Raw genomic sequence first — 21,639 nt, 5'->3', positions numbered from 1 at the left:
TATACTTAATTTTGATATGACATTCCCAAAGAAAAGTGTTTATTAATGATACATTTTTGGAATAATAATGCTGGCATTAAATAACAATGAGAGTTAAAGCTTTTTTTAATTATTATTTTCCAAAAAAGAAAGAAATACATCTAATAAACTAATGAAGGACATAATATGAAATCAACTAAAACATTCAATTAATCCAAAAGAATGCAGAATAAAAAATAGGGAAAAAAAACATCTGGGACAAATAGAAAACAAATAGCAAGATGATAAATGTAAATATAAAATATGAACCCAAAGATAACAATAATTACATGAAATGTAAATGGTCTAAACATCCTAATTAGAAGGCATGATTTGCCAAATTTGGGTGGGGTGGCGGGGTGGGTAAGGGAAACCCAGAGCCAATTCCTTGCTGTCTACAATAAAAATCACCTTAAATATAAAAATACATAAGGGTAAAGTAAAATAATGGAAAAAGATCATGCAAAACCTGAAAAACCAAAAACCTAAATACTAAGTAGCCTTTAGAGCAAAAAAAATTACTAGAGATAAACACAGTCACTTCATAAGGATAAAGCAGCCAATTCATCAAAAGGATACAATAATCATCAGTTTATACACCTATTATTGTAAATTTGAAATTGAGTTTCAAAATACATGAAGTAAAAACTGATAGTACTAAAAGGAGAAACAGACAAATGCACAATTACGGTTAATCTCAACATTACTCTCACAATAATTGCTAAAACAGGTAGCCAGAAAGATCAGTAAAAATATACAAGCAACAATATCAAACAATTTGATCTAATTGAGATTCATAGACCACTCCACACAAAAACAGCAAAATATATATACTCGTTTTAAGTATACATAAACCTTTTACAAGGTAGATAATATTTTGGGACACAAAACAAGTTTCAATAAATTTAAAAGGAATAAAATCATATAAGGAATGTATGACCACCATGAGACTACATTAAAAATTGATAACAGAAGTAAACTTGGAAAATCCCCAAATATTTGGAAACTAAATTACATACTTCTAAATAATCCACAGATCAAACAGAAAGTCAAAAGGTAAATTATAAAGTATTTCTAACTAAATGAAAATGTATAAACAGCATAACAAAATTTGTGGATGCAGCTAAGGCAAGTACTTACAGGGAATTTTATAGCAACAAACACCTATACTAGAAAAGAAGGATCTCACATAAATGACTTTAAGAAACTAGAAAAACAAGAGCAAATGAAACTGAAAGTAGGAGAAAGGGAATAATAAAGTTCTGAGTGGAAATCAATGCAACAGAAAAATAGAGAAACTGATGAAACTAAAAGCTAGTTCTTTGAGAACATCAATAAAATTCATAAACTTCTAGCCAGACTGAAAAGGAAAAAAAGAGAAAATACAAATGAACAAAACCAAAAATGAGAATGGTGACATCACTACAAATTCTACACGTATTAAAAAGGGTAGAAAGTTTCTATTACGAACAAGATGATGACAATAAATTTGACAACTTAATGAAACGAACAAATTCCTTGAAAGAAACAAACAAAAGAATACCTAACAAAATATTTGAATAGCCATGTATTAATTAATTAATAGCCATGTATCTATTAGGGAAATTAATTTTGTTAAAAATCTTATCACAAAGAAAATTCCAGGCTTCACTGGAAAATGCTACCAAAGCTTTAAGGGAAAAAATATCATTTATACACAAACTTCTAGATAATAAAAAATAAACACTTCTCAACTCATTTCATGAAGCCAGCATTCACTGATATCAAATCAGAAAAAGAAAACTACAAATCAATATCCCTCATAAACATAGATATAGGGCTTTGCTGGTGACACATTGGTTAAGAATCTGCCTGACAATGCAGGGGACACAGGTTTGAGCCCTGGTCCGGGAAGATCCCACATGCCATGGAGCAACTAAGCCCGTGTGCCACAACTACTAAGACTGCGCTCTAGAGCCTGCGAGCCACAACTACTGAGCCCGTGCGTCCTAGAGCCCATGCTCTGCAACAAGAGAAGCCACCACAATGAGAAGCCCATGCACTGCAATGAAGAGTAGCCCCCGCTCGCTGCAACAAGAGAAACCACCACAATGAGAAGCCCATGCACTGCAACGAAGAGTAGACCCCGCTCGCTGCAACTAGAGAAAGCCCACGCGCAGCAACAAAGACCCAACTCAGCCATAAATAAATTAATTTAAAAAAATAGATATAAAAATTCCTAACAGAATTTTAACAAATTGAATCTGACAACAGGTAAAATTGATAAAATATCATGACCAAGTAGAGTTAATCTTAGGAGTGCATGGTTGGTTTAACATTTGAAAATGTCGGTAAGTCATCATATTAACAAACCAAAAAAAAAAAAAAAAAAGGAAAACTGGAAAACTTATGATTGTTTTAATATAAAGTATCTGATAAAAATTATTTTCCAATGGAAATTCTATTCCTGAAATTCCCACAAAAATAATAGAAAACATCTTCACCAACCTGATTAAGGCATCCACAAATAACCTACAGATAACATAATTGTTAATGCTGAAACTCTTCCATTTTGATGGATTTGTCAGTTTCTCTTTGTAGTATTTATCCTTGTTTGATAGAGTCAGCTTTATTGAGGCAAAATTTACACACAATAAAATTCATCCATTTTAAGCATACATTTCAAAGTATTTTTAAGAATATGGTTACATAGCCATCACTATAATCATGATATAGACATCCTCTCTGCCTCTATGTAGAAAATCCTGTCTTCACATTCACCACCTGCTCCAGTCCCTGGAAACCACTAATATTCAGTCACTGTAGATTTTCCTTTTCTAGAATTTCATATAAATGGAATCCTACAACACATTTTGTGCCTGGGTTATTTTACTTAGTATAATGCTTTTCACATTCACCCAAAATTTTGTGTGCATCTGTGGGTAGCTATTTTTTAATGCTGAGCTGTATTCCACTTTATGGTTGAAACACATTTGTTTATCCATTCACCAGTTGAGGTTTGGGTTGTTTCCAGTTTGGAGCTATTATGAATAAAGCTGTAATTATTATTTGTACAAGTCTTTGTATGGACATATATTTTATTTCTTTGAGGGAAGTACCTAGAAAGGAGTATTGTTAAGTCACACAGTTTAAGTGTGTGTTTAACTTAAAAAGAAAAAAAAAAAGTCAGATTTCCAAAAGGACTGTTGTATTTTTATTCCTACAAGAAATGTATGAGTCCCAGTTGTTACACCTCCTAGCCAACCCTGGCATTTTATTATCTGCTGAGGTTTTAATCTCCATTTTCTAAATAACTAATGATGAGCATCTTTTGTACCTAGTTGTCATCTGTATATCTTCTTTAGTGAAGTGTCTGTTAAAATATTTTGCCTATTAGGTTATTTGTTCTCTTATTGAGTGATTAAAAATCTTTTTATAATGTGAACACAGGTCTTTTACTAGATACATGCTTTGTAAGTCTATTCTCTTAATGTGTGGCTTATCTTTTCATTTATTTGAGAGTACTTTTAAAGAGTTTTTTTTTTCCTTTTTAAATTTTGAAGAAGTCTACAAAAATTATCTATTTTTTCTTTTATGGTTTGTGGTTTTTGTGTAAGAAATGTTTGTCTAACCAAAGGCTTCAAAAAAATTAGATAACTGTTTTAATTACAAATTAGATACCATATTAAAATAACAATGACTGTGCACCATTGTCTTTGATTTCTATTTGATTTTGCGTCTCAGATTTCCACTTATCACTTTTTTTTCTAGACTAATCCTGGAAGATTTTAACTTTTGGGTCATTTTCAAGCTAACCAAAACAATTCCTTGTGAAAATGTTGGTAACTTCAATACCCAAAAAGATGATTCTCCCAATACTTTGGAATCTCAGCTCCTGATTTCCCTTTCCTTCAATGATCTCATCCTCCACTCTCTTGGCTATCATGGTCATCTTCTTCCAAAATCTCAATTTTAAGCATTTTACTTAACTGCTAATTCTAATCTTCTCACCTTCTTCTCCTGAGTACTCCAAATCAAAAAAATCCTTCCACATAGAACCTAAAATCAATTGATCTTATCAACTTTTCTCTGTATCCATCATATCCCTCTCTTGTCTCCACTTTCTTTTGATCTAGCTTAAATGCCATGGTCATAATATCATAATAATTCACTTGCATATACCATCAACTCCCTTGTGCCTCCTTTGCTTTGTCATCATTCTCTTGGCTAAACCAAACCCCTGGTTAAAACCAATTCACTACCTACTCCTCGCCTGCCCCTTCACAGTGAAATGTGGCTGGAGAAAAACATACAACTTTCTAACTCATCTCATGACCACTAAGTCACAAGTCAATTTTCCTAGTCTATTTACTCTCCCACTATCCTAAACAACTATTTCACTTACTCTCAATCTCCTAAAACCTACCAAAGCTTTTACCATCCTCATAGCTGATGACTTTGTTTTCTCAGTGAAATAGGGAACAATAACTTCCAGAAATGCCCATCCTGTGTCTGTGCCCATTTAAACTGTCTCCTCTTCTGTTACTTTGAATGAAGGGTCCACGTTCCTGGCAAAGGCTAATTCCAAAACTTATTAACTAGATACCATTCCCCTACCACTTATAATGACATTCACTCTAGCATTTCTCTTTTCAGCATCGTCAGTTTTTCCTTCCTTACTACATCATTTCTACCCACATATGTTTCCCTTTCCCATCTTTAAAAAGTCTTTTGATCCCATGTACTCTAGCTACCACATACATTCTCTTTCCCTGTAACAGCAATACTCCTAGAAAGAACAGTTTCCAAAATCTTTCCTCTCAGCATCATTTAAACCAGCTCCAAACTTTTGCCCTCACTACTCCATCAAAACTACTCTTATCAAGGTCAACAAATTCAAAGGTCAATTCCCATTTATCTTTATAACTGTATTTTCAGTTTTAAAATTATTCACCTTCCCACAAAGACAGTGGACTCTCTGAATGGAGGTGCTGTATCTCATTTATCCTACCTTGAATATTAAAAATATTTCATTATATGTGTAATACTCACAATATGTCTATATAATGAATGACCAAAGAAATTTCCTTAACATCTTGGAACTGGAAAATCAAACTAGAGCACACCATAATTTAATAATCATAAATTTAGGTAGAATCCTGTTAGCAAGTTTAGATGAATTTCTGAGACTTACTTTACTTTCACAGATTCTTTAGATGCCTAAACATGCAGAGGCAAAACTACAAAGATGAAATTTTGAAAACAGATATTTGAAGATGTATATATGAACACTTAAATTTTTCACAAATTTGTTTACATTGTATCATAAACTATAATAAATCCTGTAAAATGTATAAAGTCCTCCTTCACAAATTAGAAATAAGTCCTAAGAACTTACACTTTAAATAATTAAAAATAAAACGGAGAAGCAAGACAGGGCTGTATTTATTTCTACTCTAAAGAGTATTCTTAAAATAAAAATAGGTACAAAAATAATTCACAATGGTAGCTACAAGAACTACCATATTTTATAATGTTATTTCACCAAATTGCTAAGTCATTGTTCAAAACATATTTATCAAATGAAAATGAAAGCTTTCTGGCTCCAGCTGAAGTCACTTTTCCATAATGTAATTATTATCTAGATCTTGCTTCAGTGTCCAATCAAAATCACCAATGAATATTATAAAATTAAGTTGTAGTTCCTTCTCCATTTGTATTTCCAATTACCATGTAAGACCTTTTAAAAAGAAATAAAGTTGCAAGTTTCTCAGGACCAATAACAACATCTCAGGAACAGAATGGGAAAAAACAGAAACATGTATTACAGGTTCTGTGGAATAGCTTTTCAAAATTAAGTTTGAAAGTAGACAAAACTTGGTGTTTTGAGTAACCTGGGGCTTTCTTACTTAACTCAAATCAGCCAGAGCTAAAGTGAGCAATATGTCAAATTAACTTGATCAATTTTCTTTTCTTAACTTTTTCAATGCCCTTTAGGAACACCATTACTGAGAATCTATTGCCGGCATTTACAGCACAAAAACTGATTTTGGAAGGTTGATACTACAATCGCCTAAATATCACAAAACTGAAAATTGTATGGTATGTTATTTCATCATACTAAAAGGTAAAATAGAGTCTGTAGATAAGCCATTTTTGGTTGAAAAAAAAAAAGGCTCCAGAATGGTTTTAATGGTTGATTTATATTTAAATATAAGCAATGAATATAAAATGACCTCCACCTATAATTTTTAAAACTTGTTGAAATTGCTGACTGAAAAATTAATAATATTTTTGTGTCTTTTCTTTCATATATTAAATGTGATGGTTATAAGAAAATAGAGCCTAGCATATTAATCTCACTGGAGCCGAACCTTCTATTTAAATAAAATAAAACACTGTGTTGGTCATTTAAAATAATTTACAAATCTATTCTCTTTAATGTTTTCAAGTTCAGTATAAATCAAATCTATCATTGAGTAAACCACTTAACAAACGAGAGTCAAATGCATATCAGTATGCAATAACCAATCTATGTTTTAAATGAACCATGTAGAGACTACATTTCATATGAAAAATTATAAATTGATATAGGTATCAAAAGCAATTCCTAGAAAAACAATTATGTCTGATGACAATTTTCTTACCACTTGCTATGATAAATATCATTTGTTCCTCCATATGTAAAATAAGCAGTTATGGTTTTGCTTATTTTCCTTTATATGTAAAGACATAAAAATGAAGAAAACAATCGTCTTCCTTGTCTCTATGGAATCTCTTTGGCTGGTCAATTATTTACAATATTGCTGCTACTTTCCAAACTCATTGGAAAAAATATTTTAATCATCCTGGGAAGAAGGAAATGTAGGTTAAGACTAACTCTTAAACATAAAGAACTATAAGTAAGCTAGATTTGATTCTAAAACAACCTTACACAACAACAAACTTACAAAAATGAATTCACTTCAATTGAGCCAATACCTACTCGAATATACTATTATATTCAAAAACTCTCAGTACTGATTTACAATACTGTGTATTCACAAAGCATATGTTGTTATAGACACAGACAGAAAACAGTTAAGTCCCTCTGTCTCCTTTAAAAATAAATAAAACATAAAATTAAATTGCATGTTCCATGATCTATGTGCTTTGTACTCTAATGTTCCACATGTCTCTCAGCAGCACTGGTCTGTAGTTTTGTTCCAAAATTTCCATGTATTCAAAGTAATCACTCACTCGAAACCCATGCAGTGCTTCTTCCTGTCAAAAAATAGAAAGAGACGTTCATTCGCTTGGGTAAAGACACACAATTCTAAGTTAATGAGTTTTAAACAGTTAATGTATCATTTTTTTTCAGCTATAGATGGGGGTTTTATGTTTCTAATAAATGTGTAACTGCTTTTTTATTTAGTAGGCTATAGGTATATGATAGCAAAAAACCATGTCCCTATGAAACAAGGTTGCCTGTTTTCAAAACCAAAAATGCTTTACAGCTAACAAAAAACAAGATAATGAAATCTTCCTAATATTTAAGATATAATAGTTTCAATTATAGAATGATTGTTCACATTTGTAATTAATAAAGACTCTAAAGCTTATCAAAGGATACTTATAATATTGCAAGAAATATCAGTTCTACAGCTACTGTTCATAAAATCTCCAACAGTCTGCAATTCATAATGTTGGTACTATGCATGTCTATACTAATTTGGAATTTAATGGTTAGTGTCCCAAATGAGGCACTCAAGAATGAAAAATAGTAGGAGCATCCATTTAGAATCTTAGACACTTTTAGGAAATTTTATGACTATTTCTTTTAGTATCTCCAAATACTCGCTATGCAATGCCTACCCTTCAAGGTAACAACAAAAAAATTCTGCAAAAGAAACATGATCCTTGATTCGATGTAATGTATTATGTTAGAAGTTTTGGAGGTTATAAAAAATTTTGGGCAATTCATGCCTTTCTGGAGAATATAGCTTAAAGGCAAAAGCTACTAACAATAAACAACAATTCAAAAGAATAAAATATAAGATATTATCAGATACCAAATATTGTGTTAGAGACAGTCTGTAGATGAGAAACGTCAATGTAGGGTAGTTACAAAAACATCACAAATTCTCAGTAAGAATGGATGTTTTTAAAGGCCCCAGATGTCGCTCGCTAATCACTACTAGATTAGTAATAGTTCACAGCTTGCACATAACTTGGGAGAAGAGTACACTTACTTGCCACATACTACCTAAAATCTGGGTAATTTTGGGGAAAAGTTAATTGGTACTTTAAAAAAAAGTATTATTACTGATCTACAAGGCTGATATTATAACTAAGAAAACTAAATAATGTTAAGTTATATGCATAAGATTACACCTTTAAGACTAGAGCTAATACCCTCGAACATAAAAATTTGAACTTTACTCTTAATTTTAAAATACTTGTGATGTTATCCATTGCTTCATTTCTTCATTCATTAACCTCATTCATTCCCTTATTGTATGTAAAGTTCTTGGTTATACAGTGAAGACCCAAAGATGAATGAGACAGGTCTCTGTCCTAAAACATTAACAGCTGAGGTATATATCATATCTCCAGTTTTATGTATAAGCAACTGAATCAAAAGGAAGATGTTCATCTTATGACTAGAAGAAATACTAAGTAAATTTCTCTCTATCAAACATATTTCACTTTGTTCTTTGGGCAAAAAATAGGATTGAAGTAAGACCAATCTTACTGTTCAAGAATTCACTTTAAACGGTTATAGTTGTAGTCACGGAACTATTTATGAAGTTATCCGTTCTCTTCGTTCAAATTATGTGTGATTTGACATTAATCACCCTTTCACTAAAACTATACCTAACTTGGAAAAGAATTAATGTGTTATTCTAACCAGAAGAAAAAAAACCTAATGCCAGAAAAATTGTCTTAGTACATATTCATGATTTTTAAAAGAATGCTTATTGTTCATTAAATGTGAATTACAATAGGAGATGATAGCATTTGAACAATAACTCTAATAATTCTTTCTGGGCAAAAATAAGCAAAACCTATTTTAACATCTTTTAATTATTGCTGCACTTTAATTTAAAAATAAAAACTACCTATGGAGAACCATAGCTACTACTTGGTTTAAAAATACTTTTTTCCTTAAAACATGTTTTTTGAATTATGGCTTCCATTTTGGACATTAATTTTAAAATAAAGAGAAAATACTCTGATAACTATACTGAAGAGACACCCATAAAATGGCAAGTAAAGTTGAGGTCTTATTTCATAAGAGAAAGATAAGGCTATTAAGGTCTTATTTCATAATGAATTAAATATTCATTTTAAAAGGAATGTTTTTAAATTATATAGATTATTTAAAATTCACAGGCAATTTTAACTCTGAATAAAATTTTAGAATCTTTGAATTCCACTTTGTCTTCAAAGTGGAATGTTTCATTTTATCCTAAATATTCTCTTATAGCCTTTTCAGTGAATTACTTTTCTTTGTAATTATGACCATTTAGACTGCCAGCTTATCATTCAAGTTATAAAGGACCATTTCCTCAGAATACTGCTTTACCATTTCATTTATAGACATAAGTGTATTGGACTCTATATAAAAATATGAATTCCCTTATTCTTTAAATAGGCAGGCATATGTAATTATATAAGGTAACATTATCCCATTTTATATAAACAGTGCACTATTTGTTCAAGTCTTGTTTTAATAAGTTACTTCTGGAGTAGTTTGTCTTGGTTGGGAAGTTCATTATGAGTATATTGCATTTTCTTTTTCTGCCTAATGGCTTTTCAACCAGTGTGCCTTCAATGATTTGCTTTTTTTCATTAATGTTGGGTTTCAAATGTTGAACCATCAGAAAAGCATTAAAAATTACCATCCTAAACCACAATGCTGTGTGTGTATTCAATTATATAATATGACATATACACAGCTTCCCTCTCTCCTTTGTACATAGAATCTAGTTTCAAGTATGTATCCACTGGTTTTCTTTTACTACTGAAAGCACTTAATTAGAAGTTCCACTGAATTTAGGATTTTTTTTAAAGTAAACAGACTGGTCAATGATACACTAGAAAGAACACAGGATTTGGATTCAGACCAAAAAAGGGTTAAAACTCACCTATATTAGTTACTAGAAGTATGAACCTGGGAAAGTTTACAGATTCTCTAAGCCTCAATTTGGCAGAGGCTGAATAACAGCATAAATTGTGTTGTCAGAACTCTTTACCATGAACTATAAAGCCTTATGTGATCTGACTCCTGTCTCATCTCCGACCATTCTTACTCCCTCACCTTGTTTTGGCCATAATGGTCATCTTGACACTTTCTAAGTGGGCCAAGCTCATTCCAACCTCTGAGCCTTTGCACTTGTCTTTCTTCTCATTTAGAAGGATTTTGTACAGAAATCTTTGTATTGCTTTTTTTCCTTTGCTCCATTCAGGTCTCTGATTAGCCTCACTGGGCTAATTAGCCTCAGAGTAGCCTTCACTGGGCTCTTTATCTAAACAGCACCTATGAATCTCACTCTCTGACTCCCTTACTGTGTTTGATTTCTTTATAATAAGATCTATCAATACCTGAAATATTATATATTTATTCACATATTATTTACCTACTGGTAGAATGTTAAGGTCAATTTGGCAAGGCCATGGCCTATTCTTGTGACTACAACAATGCCTGGAACACAGATGCTGGACAATGGTCAATGAGTGAATGAGCAGTACCTGTTATCCCTTTGCCCAGTGCCTGGCATTCAATAAGCACTCACGGTATTAACGGTGGTCCTAATAACATTTTTATTAAACTTTCTCTGAAATGGTTGAGCTAGATTTTCTTGATTGAACTGCCAATTTGTAATGTTAAGTGTGGACAGGCCCATTGAAGATTATTGACTCTAGTCTCTGCTCTTCAACCCTTTACCAAAAATGTAAGAGAACAATTCACTTAAAATATTAAGCTATTACTGTCCTTTCTTGCAACTTCTCAAGAATATGCCTATTATGGAAATCAAGCTATACCTATAATTTCAATCATTATTTTTATCAAAGTTTTCAAAAATAGTTTCCAGCAGAAATGTTTTTAGACCTACTGCAAGCCCTGTAAATTTGGAATTTGAATTGAAGATAAGGACTTTGAGGGTGGTAAATAGATACAAAGCATGAAAAGACGAAGTGTGCTCCCATGACATGCCTTAGTTTTAAGATTTTAGGACCAAGTTTAGGTATTTTCTGATATACCCTTTCCCTAATATTTAATTATTAATGCATTCAAAAGGTGATTTTTTAAAAAAAGATAATAGCTCTTTATAGCGTATGGAGGAAAAAAAGTAAGATATGTCACGTTGGGTTAAATTGGAACAAAGAGTCAACTCATTAGTAATCACCAGGAGGCATATAAAATAAGTTTGCCACAAAAGGTATAGAACTTACTATCCACTAAGGTAACTTAACGAAGGATTCGTATTAATGTCATCTCTCACATAGGAAGCACCAAATTATATAGTTAGAGTTGCATGAGAGAAGGGGTTTTGTGAACTTAGTTCTGCTCTTTACCCTTGCTAGAGATGACCTCTTGGGTGTTATGTCTGAACTATCATATAAAAAAGGACCTTCCTTCCTGGTCAAAGCGGTAGAAACACAAACAACCTGTAAGTCACGTTTCTTCTAGTATATTCTTCCTAGAGTGTTTGGTATAATTAGAAATTCCTGGACCCAATATTCCCCAAACTTCTGAATCCCTCGTGTTCAAGCTCCAAAGGTAACATTTTCACATATTCTAAAGGTTGCAAACTACTTGAGATTTTATATTAAAATCTGACAACGTAGGCCTCTGTCATGAAAACTCTATCTTAGTAGGTCTGGCAGGAATCTAGGTATATCAGTTTTAATAAGGACCCTAGTGATTTTTAAGATCAGGAAAGTTTAGACAGAAAGTGTAGTTCTGGAGAGAACATAATGTTCTTAAATATTTAGGATAAAGTATGCATTTGTAAAGACTTTAACTCAGCTGAGGGGTACATGGCATATGTGATGACTACAGAGATGATTCAGTTTTGGCTGGGGAAATGAGGGAATAGGCCTTGATCAGATACAACGTAAGAGAATGTTCCTGACATAGATCTGCAGTATATGCCTGGTATTACTACATGATATGATATAATACCAAGATGTCTCAGGAGCTGGAGAAGAAAATGGGAGCAAAAGTGTATAGTCTAGCAATGGATCCAGGAGAAAATCCTGTTTCCTTTGCTGTGTTGTTTGCACATTTTTTCTTAAAAAAAAAAAATACAAGAGAAGGATGAACAGGGATGTAGAAACTCAAATAACTGCTACTTTTTTTTTTTTTTTAAAGCACTTGCAATGTGTCAGATAATGTTCTAGAAATATTTTACAGATATCATCTCATTTAGTTCCTCAACAACTCTATGTGATAGGTATTATTTCATGCCCAGTTAAACAGATGAGAAAACTGAGGCATGGAGAGGTAAGCAACATGCCCAAGCTTACACAGAGTGGCAGAATTTAACTTGAGGTGGACTCAAGTGATATAAGGTCAATGCAGAAAACATAACTGAAAACCACAGTTGAATAATACTGAGCATGTTGTGTTTGATCCTTTGGATGGTGAATTATTTTTAATACTATAAACACTTTTGTCTTTTGAGAGCTTAGGATACAATTATTTATTTATTTATTTATTTATTTTTCAGTCTGATCTCCATTTCTTACCCTGTCAACATGCTCAGGTAACCACAGCTGCAATAGTAACAACAAAAAAAACCCCTCTTGACAATTTACTGATGGGTTGAAATTAATCTTATTTTTACATAATTATAAATTGGTTTTGCCATAATATGCAGGATTTAGTTGAAGCATTTTAATTTAGTATTTTGAGTCTTCACCGACTGATTTTCACTGGAAGGCAATCTTCTCCTAGCCTGGCATTTCAGTGATGTTTGTCCCCAGGTTGAATTCATAAACTAAAACCTAGATTGCTGTCAGCGTATTACCATGCAGAGGAATGTTATACAGCCAGTCTGCTAAAACAGTGGGTCTTCTGAAGTACTATCAAAGTAATTCTCCCTACACTTGTTGATTGTGTGTGGGTGGGTGCATGACAGAGAGAGAGAGAGAGAGAGAGAGAGAGAGAGAGAGAGAGAGAGAGGGAGATTGATCCATCCATTAAAAACAAACCAACCCAACTTTAGACTTTCAAGTCTGAGATATTTGAGAATATTTATTTTGTCGGATGATGCTTTTGTTTCTGGATGTTTGATGCCTACAGATTTTCTGAACCATCATCTGTCACAGAAAAACGTTAGGTCCAAGGACTAAGCTCTTCAGCACACCTTTAGAAGTTGCCTTCTAGGTCAGCACTAATCTATCAGTCACCACAGTGTGGGAATAATGCACTTAGCTTCTCTATTATCCAACCCACATTCTTGTTGTGTCTAAAAAGATATTGTGAAAAACTCAGACAATACCTTGCTGATAAACTTATACCCATGGCATTCATCTAATCTTTTAGTGGTTTAATCAAATGAGGAAACATAAACAAGTTTTATTGCTTGCTTGGTTTTTTTTTTAGTAAACCTGGGTTAAGAAATTTCAAGTCATCTTTTTAATATACTGATCATGAAGAATTGTTCAGTGGCCTACCAGAAACTCAAACACTGAGTCTAGATTCAATTACCTGATTTAAAATCTTGAGCCTAAACCAAAGTGAATACAGAATGGGTTGGTATTTTGTCTATACACATGCTTCAGACAGATTTTTATTCCTAAAGTAATATTTCCAACATGCCCCTTCTGTCAGTACATGAAACTTAAAACCGGGAAAAGAACTGCGTATTTTCAATCTTCTGGAATCATCTCATTATCTCAAGTTTCTCGGGATAACTGATAATACTGTAACTGAAAACATGTTTGTGGTTTTCCAGTATTTTGGAAACTAATTCAATTGGGCCTGATTATTTGAACTTATTTACCACAGTCAGATGCTTGTTCTATCCATTTTTATATAATGATTAATATCCTCCTTTTAAAAAGTAGTTTTATTACAAAAGAAGCATGGGCCCATTCTTCAAAAATTCAAAAAAAAAAAAAAGCCCACATAAATATACACAATAAAAAGTAAAAGTCCCCTGTTTTACTCTTCCTCTTCTTTCCTCTCAGAAGCAGTCATTATTAAATATGTAGAGTCAGGGCACAACATGTAATCAACGTAAGAATATTATTATGGCTGTGGTATGTAGTTATATGGAGAATTATTGATAAGTTTTTTTCCTTTTGTACAAGCCTGAGATTTTGGATCAGGTATAAAACATAATTTCCAAGGTTTAATCTCCCTAATGGTAGTTTAATGAGGACTTTTAAAATCATATATCTTTCTGACTGGGGGGATCTTTTGAGGGAAGGAAGAATAAAAATCACTTCCTTAATCAAAATTTCATGATTGGGTAATATGTGAATAAGTGAAAAATAGTATACATATGTTTATATACCTTGCAAAGAAGAGATTGTAACAGGGCTTAATGGAGTACTTAAAGGGGTATGTAAATGCATATTTAAAAATAAACTACACTGGAATTTATCTCACAAGAAAAATACCCACCAAAAGAAATCAGTGACCGTGAGACCTACCTGCTGAAAATAAAGTGAAGTCACATTAATAGAAAGGTATTAGAAAGGCATTTTTCCTAATACCTCAGATGAATGCAAATAGCAGGAGTAAGAAGTAAGGTTAGTTCCAGGACAAGTGCTAAAATTAATTCTTTGCCAACATGTTCTTAGTTTGGATTTAAACCAATTCAATTAATATTTTAGTAATTTAAATAGGACTTAGGTAGTAAAGATAATCTTTTTACCCTCACTTTAAAATTCTTTAAATTTAAGTTTTAAATTGAAAACATTATGCTCAGAACACAACAGAGTTCCGGAAATATTTAAAGAGGTCACCATTTGTAAACCCTATTATAATTTTTCCTGGCAGTAATCAAGAAAGGGATGAAACTGCAATAATCACCAACATCAAACAGATTTAAAGGTGATGAAATATAAGGATATCCTTCTAATAGAAAGGAAGATGTTAGTAATGTTTGTTATTCAATGTGAATAAAAACTAAGTTCATTCATCTTTCCCTTTATATTTATTTACATTCTTTGTTTACGCTATCAACAAGTATTTATTGAGCACCTGCTCTGTGTCAGGTGCTGTTCAAGGCACTGAAAAATACATTAGTGAACGAGATAGACAAAACCACAATCCTTGTGGAACTTACACATTATACTGGGGAAGACTGACAAAACATATCTAAAATAATTTCATCCAGTGACAAACACTATAAGAGAAACTAAAGTAGGATAAGAGGTTAGAGAATTATAGGTTAGGAGATATAAAAATATAAGAGTTTGGGGAAATTTCAGACTCTGAAATCTCTATAACTGACCATTGCAACTAATGAAAATGTCCCTTACTGAAAAGGAACCCACATTTTGTCCTCAACATAATTCTCATTTACTTAACCATCCCTGTTCTCCAAACTACCTCTTACAGACGACTTTTTTCTTTTTCTACCTAAGTTTTCCTTCTACATGTATGACCATTGTCTTGTTATACTTTATTTCATTAAGAATGTTTCTAAGATCATAATTCTATTGATATATGTAGGAAGTTTGAGACCTTTTGAATTCAGTATTTATGAAGTAAAAATGCTTGATAGTTTCACAATCTTAAATGATCAATAACATGTACTTACAAAAAATCATCATTAAATGAAAAATAACAGATAAGTATCTAATGGTAAAGAATAAAGACAAAATTAATTCATGTAGAAATTATCTGTCCACCTAGAAAAAACCTAATGTTGGTTTTGGTGTATGTATGCATATGCGTGCATATGTGTGTCTGAGGGTAGCAGGGGGAGGGAAACATATTTTAAATTCAAGGAAAGATTTTAACTTAAAACAAAAAGTTGGATTTCCAGCCAGAATCACACATAGGGATATATTTATATATATTGTATTTTCTAAAGTCCAGAGCTTCAAAAGTCCCAATATTGTGAGAAAGAAAGCAGCTATATCTTGCTTTAAAATATTAACTTATATATAGCAGTGACTTTTTTAAAAGAGTGTTATGATAGAATCTTTCATGGAACACTTTTATAAAAATATTTGATAGTTTAGAAAAATATGAAGGTATAGGAAAATTACATTAAATGTTTTTAAAAAATATCAAAGCTCTGTATTAACACACAGTAACTTGAACTTTTATTGACTAAATAAGATATAGGAATATCCAAAAAAAAAAAAAAAAAAAAAAAGCCCTTTTGGCACAGCATACTGGCTGAAAGCAAAATTTTGTAGCCAGGCAGCTTAACTTCATATCCTAGGCCCACCACTCTCTAGCACCACTCACCAGCTGTAAAATCTTGGGTAATTTACTTAACTCGGTGCCTCGGTTTCCTCATCTCTAAAATAAAGATAATACCTACCTCTCAAGGTTGTTTTTAGGATTTCATGAGTGTCTAGAAAAATATCTGGCATTAGACACCCCATCAAAGTTGACCATTAACTTTCAGCCAAAATTTTTCCTCTAGAAGTAAAGTTACTTACTTTTAGGAAAACCTGCAGATCTTGAGTCTGAGTGTGCTGTAGAATGTCTTGTTGTAGATGTTTGAATATAGCTATACAGATATACACTTGATAATCAGGACCAAGGAAAACACAAGTAGCAATATAATGGCAGATTTCTATCCAATCTAAATAATTCCAAAAACACTGAGTTATCCACTGCAGGCAAATCTAGGGAAAAAAAAAAAAAAAAAGAATTTAGTTCATTAGCAAACTTATAAAGCCATATTTGACTTTTAAAAAACAGTACCCAATAACTCACACAAAACCAATGAAGAGCTTAGCATTTAGTCAAAATAGAAAGACATTTTGCATACAAGAAGCCTAATAAGGATGCTTCACCTATTTGCCTAATGTGTGAGAAAAGTTTCATGGCCTTAGGATTTAGGACTTAGGGGTAACTGATGGTGTTCACACTGTTCATATGCTATTGCTAAACGCCTTCTTTAGTCATATTTTCCTCCTCTTACCATAACACCAGTCTGCTCTCTACAGATAACAAATGCCAAGACTATTTTAATTCAGAGATGGGAGCTTTTTCTATCCTCCCTATAATCACAGATGTATAATTATGCAGATGACGATTGCTAAATATGCAAATGGACTCTTGCTGAATCAGAAAACAATTTAAACCAACTAGAATTATATAACATAAAAACTGAGAGCTAATGACTAGAATTCAAAAATGAGACTTTTTACAAAAATCATTTACTTTACTTTCTGAATAATATTTTTCAGATTATACAAGCAATACATACCCATCACAAAAACAAACAGAAAACTTAAAAAAAAATACAGTGATTAACATTGTTAATATTTTGGTACATTAATGTTGCAAGTGGAATTGTGTCTTCCCTCAAAAATATGTCAAAGTCCTAAACCCCAGGACCTATGAATGTGACATTATTTGAAAACAGTGTCTTTACAGAGGTAATCAAGTTAAAATGAGGTCATTAGGGTGAACCCTATTCCAATATGACTGGTATCAAGGAAACTGAACAATCTGAACACACACAGAAGGCAGACGTTGAAAGGACACACATGGAGAATGTCACGTGAAGACAGAAGATTGGAGTGATGCATTATAAGCCAAGAAATATCTAAGGTTACCAGAAGCTAGGAGAGAGCCATCAAACAGTTCTTTCCCCAGTGCCTTCAAAGGGAACAGAGCCTTGCCAACACTTTTATCCCCCAAAACTGTGAGATGATAAATTTCTGTTGTTTTAAGTTACTGACTTTGTAGTACTTTGATACTACAGTCCTGGGAAACTAAGACAATTACTTTCCAATCTTTTTATTTTTATTTATGATTTACAATTTACCACTGAGGTTGGCATGCAAAGTTCATCACCAACTTCCACTGCCTAATCAAGTATCCACACAGTATGGCTCAGCTGCCCTGGGGAGGAAATATCATATCTCTTGCTCCTACTTGACTAGATGGCTTGAAAGAGTCAGTGGTTCTTTGACTAGAAGCAAAACGTTTTTAATTCCCTAATGCACTGCTGCCAGGCTTCTGTCTGTTCTTTGCTACAGATGTTAATACCAATCAACTTAGGACCATGCTTTGTTAATGAAAATGAGAGACTCTGGATGAATGAAGAAGGAGAAACAACCGAAGAGTGAAAATTAATACAAATGATCCAGGTAGCCAGAGAAAGCAGTTCCCATTCAGTTGTCAGCTTCATAGGTGACTAGCAAGTCGACAGTAATGAAGGGGTAACAGTTTCTATCTTCTTTCTAGTTGGCCTGACTATTCTACAGGTTGAATGGTGTGGAACTGTTGATCGTCAACTCATTTTGACCTTTAAGCCTAGCAATTTTATATGATTCAAACACAGATATCCGAAGTCAAAATACTTATTTATCCATAAAGCTTTACCCGTATTGGTTAAAAAAAGTTGCCCCCAAATCTGCAATTACTTATTTATTATACATAGTTTCTAATGCAGTGGCAACTTCCTGGCACTTACACAACATTCAAGCACTGTTTTCTATACAATGTCTATTTTTTTCCATTAAATGGAGAATAATACCAGCCTTTTCTACACATGGGAAATTTAGGAAAGGGAAAAAGAGATTATAATTGAAAGCACATTGAAAATATATCAAGTGCTATGTAAATGTTATTCTATAACAAAGGTACAAATGTTTATTATTTAACAAACATTTATGTACCTAATCTAGAAGTGTTATAATTCTTCTGTGAACAAAAGACAGTTAGTTCCTGCTCTCATAGGACTTATATTTAAAGAGGAGACATACACTTTTTAAATATATGACCTTCTTCACTTGGTAGGAACTGTATCTGCTATTGCTATTATATGTGTAAGATACTCCAGAATTATTAAATTGTAATAGAATTCTAAAACACTATTTCCCTGGAAGAATGCTGAACCATGAGTTATAGTTTTTAATTCTTAAGGAAGTAACTTCTCTATATTTATAAAATGAAATAGTCCGTGAATCAGCTGACAGTCTAGGACTCCAACAGGACAAAAGAAATAGTATGTGTCCAAATAGACATGAACATTTTTCTGTAACATTTTTATTATGGAATTATTCCAAATATACATAAAAGGAAAAAAGCAGTACATGAACCAGACCCATCAAAGCTTCAAAATTCTGACTGGTTGATATGTCTGAAGTCCATTTTCCTGTATAGGATCCCCCTCTTTAAAAATTTTAAGATAAAACACATCGTAAGTTGCTATATGTTACATCTGTGTTTGCTTTAAAACAAACTGAATCAATTTTTCATTTCATTTACCACACACGACAAAAACAATAATCCAGAATAATAATACCAACATGACCACAAGCAATATGATTACTTAAAACAGTAGTATTTTTGCTGTTTTATTTGTCACTTAGACAACGTATTACTTGGCATGTACAGTCAAATTACTGTGTTTTAGAGTGCCTTTTAGGGTGTAGAGAAAAAGAAACCCTCCTATACTGTTGGTGGGAATGTAAACTGGTGCAGACACTATGGAGAACAGTATGGAGGTTCCGTAAAAACTAAAAATAGAGCTACCATATGATCCAGCAATCCTACTCCTGGGCATATATCTGGAGAAAACTCTAATTTGAAAACATACATGCACCCCGATGTTCACTGCAGCACTATTTACAATAGCCAAGACATGGAAGCAACCTAAGTGTCCATTGACAGATGAATAGATAACGAAGATGTGGCACATATACACAATGGAATATTACTCAGCCATAAAAAAGAATGAAATAATGCCATTTGCAGCAACATGGATGGACCTAGAGATTATCACACTAAGTGAAATAAGTCAGACAGAGAAAGACAACTATCATATGGTATCACTTATATGTGGAATCTAAAAAAAATGATATAAATGAACTTATTTACAAAACAGAGACTCACAGACATAGAAAACAAACTTATGGTTACCAGAGGGGATAACAGCAGGTGCAGGAGATAAATTAGGAGTTTGGGATTAACATATACACACTACTATATATAAAATAGGTAAATGACAAGGACCTACTGTAGAGCACAGGGAAATATATTCAATGTCTTGTAATAACCTATAATGGAAAAGATTCTGAAAATAACATATATATATATATATATATATATATACACACACACACACACATATATATATATGTATGTATAACTGAATCACTTACACAACACTGTAAATTAACTATAATTTAAAAATGGTTAAAAAAAATAAAGTGCCTCTTATAAGGTTATACTATCAAGTGGGTACTGTTAGGTTCATTTAATTATATGTATTTATATTATTATATGAACTATTTAAATGACTCCAAAGTAAAAAGACAAAGTAAGGTATATTACCTGACTCTTCAGCTTATTCTTTTCCCTATCCCTATAAGAAATCATTTAACAAAATATGATACATTCTTTCATGTTTTTAATATAAGGATATTTGTACATGTATTTATATCTCCACCCTTTCTCATACAAATAGTAATGAACTAAACACTCTTTTTTGTCTCCACCTTTTTCTCACTTAACAAAAGATCTTGTATATCACTCTATGGCAATATACAGAGGTACTTCTCATTCATTTTTATAACTGCATAGGGCTACCCTGTGGATAAACCATAACTCATCCAACAATCCCCTATTTATGGACACTTGCATTATTTCTAGTCTTTTGATACTATATGCTATAAAAACATATTTGTACACATATGTTTTCAAAATTTTTGTCCATGTATCTCTGGGATAGATTTCTATAAATGAGACTGCTGGGTGAAAGGGTAAATGCACATATGTTTTTGCTAGATACTGCCAAATTCCCTCTTATAATAAGTCTCAAAAATACACTATATTTTCAAAACCAAGCAGTTGAGGCCTTACAGTCATTGAGAAAATATTATTAGTAGTTTATGGAATAGGTTACAAAGAAAGTGAAACAAACTAATTATGTTTTTATAGTAAACCAATGTTCCTTACACTGCATTATAATTTGAAACATTTGAATGTCTTTTTAGGATAAAGAGGGGGGAAAATCACTTATACAATATGCATCAAAACGTACCATAGCCTTCCTAGAAAATTTTGCTCCTTAATCATACTTAAGCTTATGCCAAAGCACATTAAGATGCAACACTGAGATAAACATAATTATTTTATCTGAGGTAAATTATTCTCACTTGTATCTAGATATAAAAAAAACAATCTTCGAAACATTTACTTAATTCTTAAGAAAAAACATTGGTTAGAACAATTACTTATGGATACCTGATTAAGTCAAAATAGGTATGCTCTAAATGATCAAGTTTTATGATACAAAGACACTATTTTTAACAGCTCTTCTGGCATTATTTGTTCATCATAGAAAGAATATTAGTAAAGTAAGATGTGGTTTAAAGTGAAGTCCTCGCTATCAGGGTGATATCAGTAAGTCAATTAACTCACTTCACTGATCCTGAATTTCTCCATTTGTCATGAAGTTAAAATTTTAAATGAAATAAGATCTGGAAACACACTTT

At 32.3% G+C, this 21,639-nt stretch overlaps 1 protein-coding gene across 3 annotated transcripts in view; it reads right to left on the bottom strand.

Moving 5' to 3' along the window:
- Positions 1-5,425: 5,425 nt before the first annotated feature.
- TBC1D32 (TBC1 domain family member 32) overlaps positions 5,426-21,639 on the bottom strand; it is a 197,285-nt gene continuing 181,071 nt past the window's right edge. For all 3 annotated transcript variants that reach the window (XM_082474446.1, XM_082474447.1, XM_082474448.1), the window contains 2 exons: positions 16,621-16,809; positions 5,426-7,260 (listed from right to left, as the gene is read on the bottom strand). In XM_082474446.1, the coding sequence (XP_082330572.1) occupies positions 7,141-7,260; positions 16,621-16,809 (309 nt within the window). In that variant the 3' untranslated portion in view covers positions 5,426-7,140. The remainder of the gene's footprint in view (positions 7,261-16,620; positions 16,810-21,639) is intronic.

The sequence above is a fragment of the Balaenoptera physalus genome (genome assembly GCF_965194825.1).
Source record: "Balaenoptera physalus genome assembly, chromosome: 9".
Classification (NCBI taxonomy): Eukaryota; Metazoa; Chordata; class Mammalia; order Artiodactyla; family Balaenopteridae; genus Balaenoptera; species Balaenoptera physalus.
Note: the sequence above shows the minus strand (reverse complement) of the source record. Positions and strands in the feature narration are given on the sequence as shown.